This window comes from Engystomops pustulosus, chromosome 3, assembly GCF_040894005.1.
Source record: "Engystomops pustulosus chromosome 3, aEngPut4.maternal, whole genome shotgun sequence".
In the NCBI taxonomy this organism is placed as follows: domain Eukaryota; kingdom Metazoa; phylum Chordata; class Amphibia; order Anura; family Leptodactylidae; genus Engystomops; species Engystomops pustulosus.
Window position 1 is genome coordinate 28,432,576 of NC_092413.1, and position 15,017 is coordinate 28,447,592.

Here is a 15,017-nt window from a genome sequence, read left to right on the forward strand (position 1 = left end):
TAGTGATATGGAGAGAAATACACCATTGTTCAAATACAACATTGAGTATGAATACACAACAGTAGGGAGCTGGGCAGTGGAAGGGTTAATGTTTATACAAGCTAAAGTACAGCTGGGCTCATTGCAGGCATACCCTAGTTATCTGCCTTTATACTTGTTTGATACACTATAAACATAATTGCACCTTAATAATAATAATAATCATTATTTATATTGCGCCATCATATTCCGTAGCGCTTTACAAATCATAGGGGACATATACAAATATAATATTACATTACAGAGTACAAACAGTCATATGGAACAATAGGAGTGAGGGCCCAAGACACAAGAGCTTACAGACTATGAGGATGAGGGGGTGACACAAGAGCTTACAGTATATGAGAATGAGGGGGTGACACAAGAGCTTACAGTCTATGAGGATGAGGAGGTGACACAAGAGCTTACAGTCTATGAGGATGAGGGGTGACACAAGAGCTTACAGTCTATGAGGATGAGGGGTGACACAAGAGCTTACAGTCTATGAGGATGAGGGGGTGACACAAGAGCTTACAGTCTATGACAGTGGTGGCGAACCTATGGCACGGGTGCCAGAGGCGGCACTCAGAGCCCTTTCTGTGGGCACCCGGGCCATCGCCCCAGCACACCAGACAGGACTCAAAGAATCTTCCTGCAGTTCCAAGCAACTTAAAAGATGCGGCTTTCAGTCATATATTTAAGTGATACTTCACTACTTGGGAATGTAGGAAGAGGGAGAATGAGTAGACGGGGACGAATTATCTTTGGAAGACCTTCAGCCGGCCCCTACAGGTCTACAGAGGGACACTGGAAAGAAGCTAGAATGATGCAAATTTTCCATCTTGTCCTCAGGAGGCCAATATGATGGAATGTTGTTGAAGAACAGGGAGCAAAATATGTTGCTGCTATAATTTTTGGTTGGCACCTGGCGATAAATAAGCGGGGTTTTCAGTTGCAGTTTGGGCACTCGGCCGCTAAAACGTTCGCCATCACTGGTCTATGATGATGAGGGGTGACACAAGAGCTTACAGTCTATGAGGATGAGGGGGTGACACAAGAGCTTACAGTCTATGAGGATGAGGGGGTGACACAAGAGCTTACAGTCTATGAGGATGAGGGGGTGACACAAGAGCTTACAGTCTATGAGGATGAGGGGGTAACACAAGAGCTTACATTCTATGAGGATGAGGGGGTGACACAAGAGCTTACAGTCTATGAGAATGAGGGGGTGACACAAGAGCTTACAGTCTATGAGGATAAGGGGGGTGACACAAGAGCTTACAGTCTATGAGGATGAGGGGGTGACACAAGAGCTTACAGTCTATGAGGATAAGGGGGGTGACACAAGAGCTTACAGTCTATGAGGATGAGGGGGTGACACAAGAGCTTACAGTCTATGAGGATGAGGGGTTGACACAAGAGCTTACAGTCTATGAGGATGAGGAGCTGACACAAGAGCTTACAGTCTATGAGGGGGTGACACAAGAGCTTACATTCTATGAGGATAAGGGGGGTGACACAAGAGCTTACAGTCTATGAGGATAAGGGGGGTGACACAAGAGCTTACAGTCTATGAGAATGAGGGGGTGACACAAGAGCTTACACTCTATGAGAATGAGGGGGTGACACAAGAGCTTACAGTCTATGAGGATAAGGGGGTGACACAAGAGCTTACAGTCTATAAGGATGAGGGGGTGACACAAGAGCTTACAGTCTATGAGGATGAGGGGTTGACACAAGAGCTTACAGTCTATGAGGATGAGGAGCTGACACAAGAGCTTACAGTCTATGAGGGGGTGACAAGAGCTTACAGTCTATGAGGAGGAGGGGTTGACACAAGAGCTTACAGTCTATGAGGATGAGGAGCTGACACAAGAGCTTACAGTCTATGAGGGGGTGACACAAGAGCTTACAGTCTATGAGGATGAGGGGGTGACACAAGAGCTTACAGTCTATGAGGATGAGGGGGTGACACAAGAGCTTACAGTCTATGAGGATGAGGGGGTGACACAAGAGCTTACAGTCTATGAGGGTGAGGGGGTGACACAAGAGCTTACAGTCTATGAGGATGAGCGAGGACACAAGAGCTTACAGTCTATGAGGATGAGGGGGTGACACAAGAGCTTACAGTCTATGAGGATGAGGAGCTGACACAAGAGCTTACAGTCTATGAGGATGAGGGGGAGACACAAGAGCTTACAGTCTATGACAGTGGTGGCGGACCTATGGCATGGGTGCCAGAGGCGGCACTCAGAGCCCTCTTTATGGGCACCCTTGCCATCACCCCAGGGTAGAGTTTGCCAGACACGACTCAAGGCCTCTTGCAGTCCCAGGCAGCCCAGGACCCTAGAAGGAAGCTACAATGATAATCCAAACTTCTTCTCCTTCTTTCTACTGTATTGGTGTCCTCAGGTGCCTATACAATTTAAACCTTTGAAAAAGCAGGGAGTAATAAGTTACTGCTTAAATGGTCGCATTGGCACTTTGCGAAAAATACGTGGGTTTTGGTTGTAGTTTGGGCACTCAGTGTCTAAAAGGTTTGCCATCACTGGTCTATGAGGATGAGGAGCTGACACAAGAGCTTACAGTCTATGAAGATGAGGGGGTGACACAAGAGCTTACAGTCTATGAGGATGAGGGGGTGACACAAGAGCTTACAGTCTATGAGGATGAGGGGGTGACACAAGAGCGTACAGTCTATGAGGATGAGGGGGAGACACAAGAGCTTACATTCTTGCTTCTGTGCTACTTTTACTATGTTATTCGGAGTTACAGAGTTCACAGGAGAGGAGGAGAAGAGCACATGGTCGGCGCCGTAACACAGGGAAATATAGGACATGTCCTATATTTTGCCGTGCACGGTCACTATTCAGTAAAACGGCGCACTCTCAATGCACAGTGAAGGGGGCGGGTGTGGACTGATATTGTTCCCCATAATGTTTGTGTGAATTTGCTTTTATCTTGAATATACATTACCCTTTTATGATGCCCAGAACCCTACTGTTTCATCCCCGTAGTTATATTGTTAATAAAATGTTGATAAAATTGTGTTTTATGATGAACAAGGCATTTTTCTCTTGAAATGAAACAGTCACAGGCTATATCAAGTGCAGGGAATGTATAACCCTGGCATGGAGGTGGCATAAAGGTGAACATCCAAGAATAGTGATTATGTTAGGACTTACCGTACATACCCTGATAAACCTCCACCAAAGTTTCTATGCAGGTTATGTTAATGGTGTGAATTTTTAATGCCCCCACTTGAATTGGATAACAAACCAGATGCTACAACTATAAGGTTTACTACTTGCGTTGAGAAATCATTTTAAACATGACCAATCACAGAGCAGAGCAATCACCAAAGTTATATTTTAAGGCACAAAAAAGCTCTAAATACATACTTGCTTAGATCACCGACTGACCCGCAAGTTTTGAAACCAGAAGTAAAAAGAGCGCTGGGGCCATTTTTAGAGAAAATTACAGTGACCTGTAAACATGTCGATTATCTTCCGGTACGAGACTCATTTTAGGTTCAAATTATTATCAAGCAATTAACCGCAGCTTTTTGATAAGAAAACACAGCCGAAGAGATAAGAGCAGTTATTTGCACCAATCTGACTCTGTTCTTTTCATTACTACTAATTAGAGATAATTAAACTGCTATATTTTCTTCTCATCCCAAGATATTTTAACTCACGTATCTTATTCATGGATATGCACAGAAGACACAAATAGAAGGTAAAGAAATAGCAGTGAAAAGTGATTATGAATTACACAAAACTGCAGCATTGTTATTTGCAGACCCAAAGTCATAAATACTTTTAGATACCCAGTATAGATGTAATAAGTTTCTAACCTGGGATCTTGGTACAGAGACTGTAAGTGTAATGCTGCCGTATGGGAACAAAGAAGGAAAGGTAGGACAAACATGGACAGTGAGCCCTAAAGCTAGACCCCTAGTTGTCCTACATAATCACCCATACTACCCTAAACGGTAGGTGACGAACCGGTTGACATTCCCTTTCTGCTCCAAAGTGAAAACACAGAGACAAAAACAAGAGTAAGCAAACAGAATAGTTGCACAATAAGGGGGCAAAAGCAAAATAGAAATGCTGTACAGAATCAAGAGACAAACGGATAGTCAGAAGACAAGCAATGGCCGAAGGATCCTAAATATGGAAGTACAGAAAATACTAGCAAGCTCCATGGAAGACTTGTAGCAAGCATTTGGAATAGGCCAGACAAATCTCTTATGAGATAATAGAGTCCCAGTACAGTGACTGCTTGGAGGAGGCAATTGTCCGTCACAGCTAGCTTCACTGTCTACATACCAGAATGAAGTCAACAGGAGACAGATGGGTATGGTGGAAATAAATTAAGACGGCCAAGAGTGGAACAAGGCAGGGATAAGATACGTGCAGGATAGAGTTCAAACCAAGTACAAAATACAGTCAGCAGCTATATCTACTGCCGAACTTTACAAGCAGAGGATGATACTATAGCAAGAATAGGTACAGTTGTTACAGCAAGGGAATATGACCCAGCTCCCCCTTATAGGGCTCGGCTATAAGCCTTGGTCTGGGTTTTTGTTGCATAGTCTGCAACAGACCCTTAAAGGGAACCTGTCATCAGTAATTGGCCTAGTGTAAAATAAAATATTTTGGCTGTCAGCCTTAACAACCTAATATGGGTCGGTAACACCGAACTGATGATTTTATAATAAATGTTTGGACTAAAATTAATTCATGAGTATACGCTGAAACATATGTTTGCGCCGAAATATACATTATTTTGCTGGAACTAATAAATATTTATTTTCCTCAATTTTCCATACAGTTCTTCTGTTCTAATGATCAATAGGAATTCAAGTGTCAGATTCACATTCTGATTTCAGAATGGTGCTATGGGTAAGCATCTTAACCCCTTCTCATCAGCCATCCGTACTAGTGAAATAAGCATTGAGCACTTTCTATTTTTTTTTTTAAGGAAATATTTATTTTGGTGCTATTAGTTACAAATTGGAATTTGGTGTCAGAATAACCCATGCAACCCACACTGGCAAAGAAATCCTAAAAATAATAAAATGAACACAGGGAAAAGGTATTGAACACATGAAGAAAGGGAGGTGCAAAATACATGGAAAGTCATGACACCAGCTGAAATATATGAGTAATTAGAAAGCAATCCTGCCATTTAATGATAAATAATATCAGTTGGTTCCAATTTTGCCCTATAAAAAGGTCTCTGTCTGCTGTAGGGAAAAGGGTGGGGGAGGGGGGATTGGGATGTTTTACGGTTTTGCTCTTTTGTGTAATATTATGTCTGTAAAAATGTTGGTTAAAACCAGTGAGCTGTCTCAAGACCTTTGCAAAAATTTTTTTTATTGTTGCAAAACACACCGATTTTGTTTACTAAAAAATGTCTTAATTTTATTGGCCACAGATTTTTTTTTAACTTCTTTCTCCAGTCACGCGCTAATTATGTGTTCAGCCAATTGCCTGCTGAGGCAAGTCACTGCGGCAACTACAGAGAGGCATTTCCCACTATTACCATTAGCATTCCACATGATTTGATAGATGAGTAACAGCCACCTAATTAAATACTAAACTGTCAAATAAAATTTATTAACCTTTAAAATATATATTTTTAAAATTTTTTTTACCTTCCGTTTCAGGGGTGAGTTTCTGACGTAAGACATGGTTCATAATGGCGCTCATGCACGTGTAGCATTGCTGACCAGCCGTGTTCCAGCTCAAACATGTCAATATAGCGATAGCTTCATCTACTTCTTCATGTCTGAGGTACTGAGAGATAAGCTCCACCGGGCCCAGTTGTCCTCTGGATAATGAACCTTTAAGAAAACAGGACAAACAATATAATATATATTAAAATAAATACCACACAATATAGTGTTAGTTGAGCAGAACCGGGGACTGCCTGAATGGACGACTAAAGCAGGACCTCTACATGTAGAATGTATTTCTAAGAAAATAATGTGATTATATGTGTTGCATGGTTATGAGGGAATTTACACAAAACCTCCTCAAAAATTTGTTCTCCATAAAAACTGTCACACAAATGACATCACATTTGTCTAATATCCCAAACCCGGGTTTAGTTGTTCATGGTACTTGCTCTGGAGGCACCAGCCTTGTAAAATAATAAGGAAAGGATTTATTATTTATCAGTTGATGCGTCCCCAGAAGTCAATTGATCTCATTAACAAGGACAGTCCGGTCAGAGCGCTGCTTAACCTTATTAGAGAGACACAGAAGAGACAGTAACCAACAAAAAAATCAGTAACGATCTCCTATAAGTAAAAATCCGGCGAGAATAATGAATCAAAGAACGGAAAAAAAGTGCAATTTTATACTGCGAAAAAAAAATACTTCATCCAAATGCAAACAATGAATTTTAAAATGTGAGAAATCTCGCCGGTTGAGGTGAAACATCTTTCCCCCCTTTAGATGCTTGACCTCACTTGGATGGTGCACTTCTTGGTAGAAGGAGGTGACAGCCAACTCAGAGCCTAATTGATTTAAGAACAGTGTCTGGGGAGGCAGTCCAATTAAATTTACAAGATGGCAATTAGCTGGGAGGCCTCCAAATCCCCGGCCTGCGCGAAAACACAAATGTGGCCGAGATAGCGAGTCAAGGGCCTTTTTTTTCGCACCAAAGCTGCTGTGAGCGACGTCACCAGGGAGAGAGGAAAATAAACCTGAGGCCTAAGATCACAGAACGTGGACTGCTGTAGAGGTAAAGCAATTTAAGGGACTACTAAGACAATGAGTTTTTGTCTATACGAAACAAATTAATTGACTGATGAACTGTGGATGGCTGAGGTGAGGTCTGTGCGCTATAACAAGCAAAAGACTAGAGATGAGCGGGATTGCTTTTGAAGTAAGGCTGCGTCCTGCACAACCTGGACTGATTGCCGGATTGGTATCCCTACCTACCGACCTGGCCAATCACAGCTATGGCTAGTAGGTAGGGGCATTCATTTGCTAGACCGGCTGCATGGCCACCAATATATCAGAGGATGGCAGGATTTGTCTGATTTGAAACAATACATTAGGAGTATATAAGAAAAGGCTGGGACACATCTAAAATATAAAAATATGGGGGTTATTTATTGTGCACCAGCGTATGATAGCCCCATCGAGCATCTGGTGCAACCAGATTCATCAAGAGGCTCCGATCTTTTGAGGCCTGAACAGCTTTTATAAACAAGGCTTGCAAATTGTCACGTATGAAAATTTGACAGCTGCAGCGAGTGCACAGGCCCTTGGCTGGCCGCGCCCACCTCACGTGGAGGTGGCGGAAAGGGGGAAATACAGGCGGTCCCCTACTTAAGAACACTCGATTTACATACGACCCATAGTTACAAACGGACCTCTGGATATTGGTAATTTATTATTCTTTAGTCCTAGGCTACAATGATCAGCTATAACAGTTATCACTGGTGTCTGTAATGAAGCTTTAGTATTAATATTGATTCTTATGACAACCCGACATGTTTAAAATCCAATTTTCATAGAGACCAAAAAAGTTCTGGCTGGGATTACAATGATAAAATATACAGTTCCGACTTACATACAAACTCAACTTAAGAACAAACCTACAGACCCTATCTTGTATGTAACCCGGGGACTGCCTGTAATCCCAAGTCATAGCAATAAGCTAGCATTTGTGATTATTTCAGGCTTCTGATAAATACCCCCCAGGGTGTGATACATTGCTTAAAAAAATGTATGTATTTTCAGTTCATCTCTTTAAGACCGCCATGGAATGTTGCAATACAAAGTTTTTGTTATGAATAATATAATATTCTGTATAATGATGGAATTGAAAACCATCACAAAAATCTGAATTAATGGGCTTTCTCAAGCAAAACAAGTAAAGTAGAGTAGTGGAAGTAAATTTGCTAAATTGGGGTTGTAATGCTATAAGTGGGTTTCTTAGGCAGATGAGATGAGATCTTAAATTTTGCATGTGATTGGGGTAAAAGTTTACAAACTCTTTGGCAAAACTGCACCAACTTTAAAGGAAACCTACCAACATGGATCTACATTATAGGGTAAATCCGATGGTAGGTTGTTGCTATAATTCTCAGCCCCATAGTGTTTTTGTGTAAGCATTACATCCAGCACTTTCACATAAAATCCTTATTTTTGATATATGTAAATGATTAGCAGAGAATACTGGGGCGTGTAGTAACATTGTCATCAATCGGTAGTAAAGGCTACTCCACGCGCCCAGTAGCTGGCGTTGGATCTCTTCTACCGGCGCCTTTTCAGTGCGCTCCCTCCTTCAGCTGTGCTTGAGGGAACAACAAAGGCTACTAGGGCATGGAGTAGCCTCACCATTGAGCGGTAGTTAAGGCTACTTCACGCGTCCAGTAGACGGTGTTGATCCCTTCTACTAGCGCCTACACGCTCCCTCTTTCAGCTGTGTGGGATGGAGGCTACTGGCTACTGGGGTGTGGAGTAGCTTTGCCATTGAACGGTAGACGGTGTTGATCCCTTCTACTAGCGCCTTTTCAGCACGCTCGCTCTTTTAGCTGTGTGGGATGGAGAAAAACAGGCTATTGGGGTGTGGAGTAGCTTCGCCATTGAACGCCATTAAAGGCTACTTCGCACGCCCCAGTAGCTGGTGTTGATCCTTTCTACCAGCGCCTCTTCAGCACGCTCCCTCCTTCAGCTGGGCAGACTCATCCCAAAGCCGGTGATATGCGTATGCGCAGAAGAAGAGTATGAAGCTGGTGCACTTGCATATCGGACACAACTCTGCACAGTTGAAGAAGGGATAAACACAGGCTACTGGGCACTTGGAGTAGCCTTCACTACCGCTCCATGGCGAGGCTACTCCAGGTACTAGCAACCGATCATTTACATATATCAAAGGTTTTTTATATGAAAATATTGAATGTCATGCTTATATAAAGACACTATACAGGTGAGAATTATAGCAACAACCTACCTTATTAGATAGATCCGTGATGGTAGGTTTCCGTTAACTTTATTGTTCCAAACATCTAATTCTAACACAAATCTACCGGCACCATGAACAAAGCAATACATCTTATGTAAAATGCAGAGTCAGTAAACTAAAGTCATAATTAAAAACAGTACAAGGAGATAACGAAGACGGAGGTAAAATGTTATTTGCCAATAAAAGGATTAAGCACATTATATTACAAAACTATCAGATAGGATCCTACCGGAAACATAATCCATGGCTGCCTAATATGGAGATATGCATCTAGATTATCCTTTGTCAAACTTCTGTCACAAGTGCGTTCCGCTAATCTTGGCGGTCTTGTATTGTTTTATACGTTTCTAGAACACAAAACTGTCTGTGCACGGAATACTTTATTTTCTTAATGTAGGAAGATTCATAGGTAGATTTATAAAGTAGACAAAATATGTTCACTAGTCTACGGAAATAAGCTAAAACCACATAAAAGAGTATAAAATAATCATTCCGTATCCCATCACTCCAGCAGCTATACTCTGGTGCTTGCAGCGATTATACCATGTACATCAATCACGTGATCGCTGCACTCCATCACCGTCCTCAGTGGTCACATGACACGCTAGCATCACCATTGAGGCCAGTGATAAGCATCAGGTGTCATCTGAATCATGTAAAAGGTTTCCTCATTGCAAAGTGGAAGAGTTGGGAACTTTACATGAAATTCAGGTTCTTGTTCAAAACTGTTTTTTTTTTTTTTAATTCTACACAATTCCTTTAATAATGTATTTGTTGCACATTTTTCATTAAAACAAATTTTGGAAGTAGTCACAGCATACAGTTTTTAATTTCAGGTAATGTTAAAAATTCTGCCAGACATCGATTATGGCAGTAGGTAGAAAAGAAGCAGACGAGAGCCAGTGTCTCACCTGTTGCTATGGTTCCTCATAGTATTTTTTATTGCATCAGGCCAACAATAATCAATGGTCCTTTAAGATTCTTTAGCAACACCTTAGCAACAGGGAGATAGGAGGGAAGGGACTGGGGCAATTTAATATGTTCGTGTACAAATCCTCTGCAAGCGTGGAAATGACCATTTATATAATTTTACCTAAAACGATGATCCTTATAGTAAATCTATATCTAATATAAAATGCTCAGGTTACACCCCATTTTCAACCATAGTTAATTTTAACAGAAAATATAGAATTTTCGCCAAATTATTAAGGCAGAGGGCTGAGGTTCTGCGTAGGTTTAACCTCTTAAGAACCAGACATTTTTGTTGTTACAGCTGGTGTTTTCTGTAGTGCAGTGATATATATATATATATATATTATATATATATATTACACTCACCGGTCACTTTATTAGGTACACCATGCTAGTAACGGGTTGGACCCCCTTTTGCCTTCAGAACTGCCTCAATTCTTCGTGGCATAGATACAACAAGATGCTGGAAGCTCCTCAGAGATTTTGGTCCATATTGACATGATGGCATCACACATTTGCCGCAGATTTGTCGGCTGCACATCCATGATGCGAATCTCCCGTTCCACCACATCCCAAAGATGCTCTATTGGATTGAGATCTGGTGACTGTGGAGGCCATTTGTGTCCAGTGACCTCATTGTCATGTTCAAGAAACCAGTCTGAGATGATTCCAGCTTTATGACATGGCGCATTATCCTGCTGAAAGTAGCCATCAGATGTTACAGGGTACATTGTGGTCATAAAGGGATGGACATGGTCAGCAACAGTACTCAGGTAGGCTGTGGCGTTGCAACGATGCTCAATTGGTACCAAGGGGCCCAAAGAGTGCCAAGAAAATATTCCCCACACCATGACACCACCACCACCAGCCTGAACCGTTGATACAAGGCAGGATGGATCCATGCTTTCATGTTGTTGACGCCAAATTCTGATCCTACCATCCGAATGTCGCAGCAGAAATCGAGACTCATCAGACCAGGCAACGTTTTTCCAATCTTCTACTGTCCAATTTCGATGAGCTTGTGCAAATTGTAGCCTCAGTTTCCTGTTCTTAGCTGAAAGGAGTGGCACCCGGTGTGGTCTTCTGCTGCTGTAGCCCATCTGCCTCAAAGTTCGACGTACTGTGCGTTCAGAGATGCTCTTCTGCCTACCTTGGTTGTAACAGGTCGCGATTTGAGTCACTGTTGCCTTTCTATCAGCTCGAACCAGTCTGCCCATTCTCCTCTGACCTCTGGGATCAACAAGGCATTTCCGCCCACAGAACTGCCGCTCACTGGATGTTTTTTTCTTTTTCGGACCATTCTCTGTAAACCCTAGAGATGGTTGTGCGTGAAAATCCCAGTAGATCAGCAGTTTCTGAAATACTCAGACCAGCCCTTCTGGCACCAACAACCATGCCACGTTCAAAGGCACTCAAATCACCTTTCTTCCCCATACTGATGCTCGGTTTGAACTGCAGGAGATTGTCTTGACCATGTCTACATGCCTAAATGCACTGAGTTGCCCCCATGTGATTGGCTGATTAGAAATGAAGTGTTAACGAGCAGTTGGACAGGTGTACCTAATAAAGTGGCCGGTGAGTGTATGTGTGTGTCCTGTTGCTCTTTATAGGATAATCAACTGTCTATTAACAGGTTAGCACACGCCCTAATGGCCAATATCAAAGAAATCTTCATTCCCTGCTGTTGAATCCTCTGATCACTGCAGTAAAGAGTGACCATAGCAACTGGGTTTTTCTCCCCTTCGATTGGGTCACCAGATAAGAGTTGGGACGGAGGAACCCCAATGCAGTTACCCCTGGGATCTAACAACTAAGCCAGGACGGTCACTAAATTAAAGGGCGTCTACCACTTCCACCAAAAGGTATAATCTACTGGCAGCTTGTAGAAAAATGCACTCACTGTAATTTCCAACCTACCTCTACTCTTTCTGTACCTTATGCCATTACTAAGGGGTTCCCATTTTAATCTGTATGCTAATGAGGTTGTTGGTGCATCCAGGATGGGTCATCAGCACCTGGAGCACTGCTATTCCTGCCTAAATCCCATCCTTGCCCTCCCAGTGTTACCCATGCATCTCACAAAACAAATCTCCTGCTTATCAAGGAGAGGGAATGGTCCAGGCTGTATAGCAGTGCTCCGGGTGCTAAACACACCTCCTGGGTGAACCAATTAAAATGGGGTTTCTCAGAAACAGAAAAAAGGACAGAAATAATACAGGTGGAAAATTACAATGCATTCCTCTAAGACATGCTTCCAACACATTGGGGCAGATTTACTTACCCGGTCCATTCGCGATCCGACGCGGATCCGTGTCTTCCGGCGATTCACTAAGGTAGTGCGCCCGTTGTCCACCAGGTGTCGCTGCTGCGCTGAAGTCCGCCGGAGTTCACCAAGCTAGGCTGGGTGCAGGTAAGTGCGTGTCAAGCGACACATTTTTAAAAAAAAAATACAGTGAATTTTCCGAATCCGTCGGTTTTTCCGATGGCCACGCCCCCGATTTCTGTCACGTGCATGCCGGCGCCGATGCGGCACACTCCGATCACGTGCGTGTGTGCGGCAATTCAGGAAAAAGCAGTAATATTCGGGAAACATGTCGGAAAATGCGATTCGGGCCCTTAGTAAATGACCCCCATTGTAATGATTGGAGAGGTAGTAGACTCCCTTTAAGCCTGCTATTAGCCAAAGTCTTGTCCTAACAAGAGTCTGCGCATAGTAACACAGAACCTTATTTTTTAAAGAAAAGATTATTTTTTATGTTATTATTATTCAAGGGTGGATGTCACAGTGAGATTACCAGATGTGTATTCCTTTTGTTGTTAGTATTGTTTTATTTCACTTGGTTCTTTTAGAATCTTTGTCACATATTTGGGAACTCATAATAGACGATTTACATTACGTGTACATTGTATGCACAAAAATGTGGGCTATTACCAAATTGTACTGTATAGATCTTTCTAATAGGTCAAAAGCGGCAAAGAAGAAAAAAATAATAATGATTATTAGGTCAATAATCAATACCTAGATGTTGATTTTGATTTAACACTTCAATTTCTGCCTCTTTTTCCAGTTCGTTGTAGTGACCTTTCAAAGGCTTGAGCTTTCAAATCTGTATTCTGTAAATTTGTATCATCCATTGTATATGTATGTACCATTAAATGCCACACACCACTTTTCACATGCACTATAGTACTAAATAAAATTATAAGTATTCCAGCATTTTCATCGAAAATATATAGCATTTCAATCACAGAATTTTCTTAAAAAAAAAACAAAAACAAAAACCACTCAAATAATTCAATTTAGTTAGACAATCTAGACTCCACTTGTTACCATTTTCTACTTGTGGATTCCACGGATGTTGCTTTTTGTTTGGCAATAAAGAATTGCTTGTCTTTATGTGTTGCTTGCCTCTACATTTGGCGGAGGGATGCGGGTCCGGCTCGGTGCCAGCTCGCAGTACATTTGGCCTTCTTTCTATGTTTAATTCCCTGTTGACTTTGGGACTTGTGAAATAACACAACACTGAAAGACTGAATCAGAAAACAGTTTGGGTTTTCAGCCATAGTACATAGCACTTCAGCATCTCCTCGTAGCGGAACGTTTTTGTGTTCCTGCCATCACCACTTAATCCATAATACACAAGCCGTACTCCGGATTCCCACGAGCAACCCCTAACAAGTGCCTCATGACCCAGGGGGTGGTCTCCTTTATTAAACTTCTTTAATTGGTTTTATTAATATTTTAAAGGTGTGGCCTAATAATTAGACCCTCAGCACATCAGCCCTATTATTGTATATGGACATTATAATCAGGCATACAAAACAGGGGTATTTATTTTGCCTTGTGGGACAGGTTATCTATATCACACTGATGTTGATCTGACACCAAGAGCCCCATATCATTCAGCTGATCGAAGCTGCAGTAATACTCTGCCTTATTTGCAGCTCAGCGCCATTCAGGCGAATGGGGCGAGCTGTAATACCTGGCACAGCCACTATAAATTGATCGGCACTGCAACTGGTAAGCAATAAAGAGGCATTGGCTCTCTTGCGAAGGTTGTGGTCTCTTCAAATACCTGATCAGCCCCCCGCCCCCATTCCAGGAATGGGTCCCCTGCCCATGGGAGGGGTGATACTGTACACATCCACCGCCAGAGGGGTATCATCTCTGTGTCTGTCACCCATAGGTACGGATAGCTCCCGCACTCCCACTGCTCTGCCCATCTGTCATTCCTTATAGTACTTTTACTATTCTACTCATGAATTACCAAGCTTGAAATAAACAGTTACTGTCTTCTTCTAATCCTGTAGAGCAAGGGATTGTGGGAGAGAATTCAAAAAAGTATTTGCAGATATAAAATTGCTGCTCTGGATATACCTGGAGTAAAAGAGATGATATAATCGTTTACTGATACTCCAGTCACATGCAGTGCGATAGATAGAAGATTGCATCTCTGGCTGTGACTGGAATATCAGAGATAATATAATGACAAGGATAAGACTGCTACTCTGAATGTGACTGAAGTAGCATAGCTGATATAACGGCAGACTGATAGTCCAGTCACATCAAGAACTGCAGTATATTGAAATTATTTAACTGTAGATAGGTGATTGAAGGGCTGGATGTGAGTGGAGTAACAGAGATTTTATAACATCAGATTTATACGACTGTCACATCAAGATCTGCAGTCATCAGAGATTATATTATGGTAGACAGCTGAGTGCAGCTTTGGATGTGATAGGGGTATCAGAAATTATATAAAAATAGATAGATGATTGCAGCTCTGGATGTGACTGGAGTATCAGAGATGATCTAATGGTAGATATAAGACTGCTACTCTGGATGTAACTGGAGTATGAAAGATAATCTAATGCCTCTAAAAACAATCTTGGCTAAGTGCATGACAAGAATAAGATTGCAGCTCTAGATGTGACTGGAGTAACAGAGATGATCTAGTGTCTCTACAACAATGTTGGCTAAGTGTCGCAGTCAAAATCATATTAACTCATACAAGCTGTCTTATATTAAAAATGCC

At 42.0% G+C, this 15,017-nt stretch overlaps 1 protein-coding gene and 1 long non-coding RNA gene across 6 annotated transcripts in view; one reads left to right on the forward strand and one right to left on the reverse strand.

The window, feature by feature from the left end:
- The window catches only part of LOC140121124 (uncharacterized), a 76,836-nt gene extending 71,909 nt beyond the window's left edge, over window positions 1–4,927 (forward strand). The window contains exons 3-4 of the long non-coding RNA XR_011854031.1: window positions 3,702–3,756; window positions 4,855–4,927. This is a non-coding gene — a long non-coding RNA (uncharacterized lncRNA). The remainder of the gene's footprint in view (window positions 1–3,701; window positions 3,757–4,854) is intronic.
- The window catches only part of WDPCP (WD repeat containing planar cell polarity effector), a 217,873-nt gene that overhangs the window by 100,209 nt on the left and 102,647 nt on the right, over window positions 1–15,017 (reverse strand). For all 5 annotated transcript variants that reach the window (XM_072140380.1, XM_072140378.1, XM_072140379.1 and 2 more), the window contains one exon: window positions 5,681–5,869. In XM_072140380.1, coding sequence (XP_071996481.1) covers window positions 5,681–5,869 — 189 coding nt within the window. The remainder of the gene's footprint in view (window positions 1–5,680; window positions 5,870–15,017) is intronic.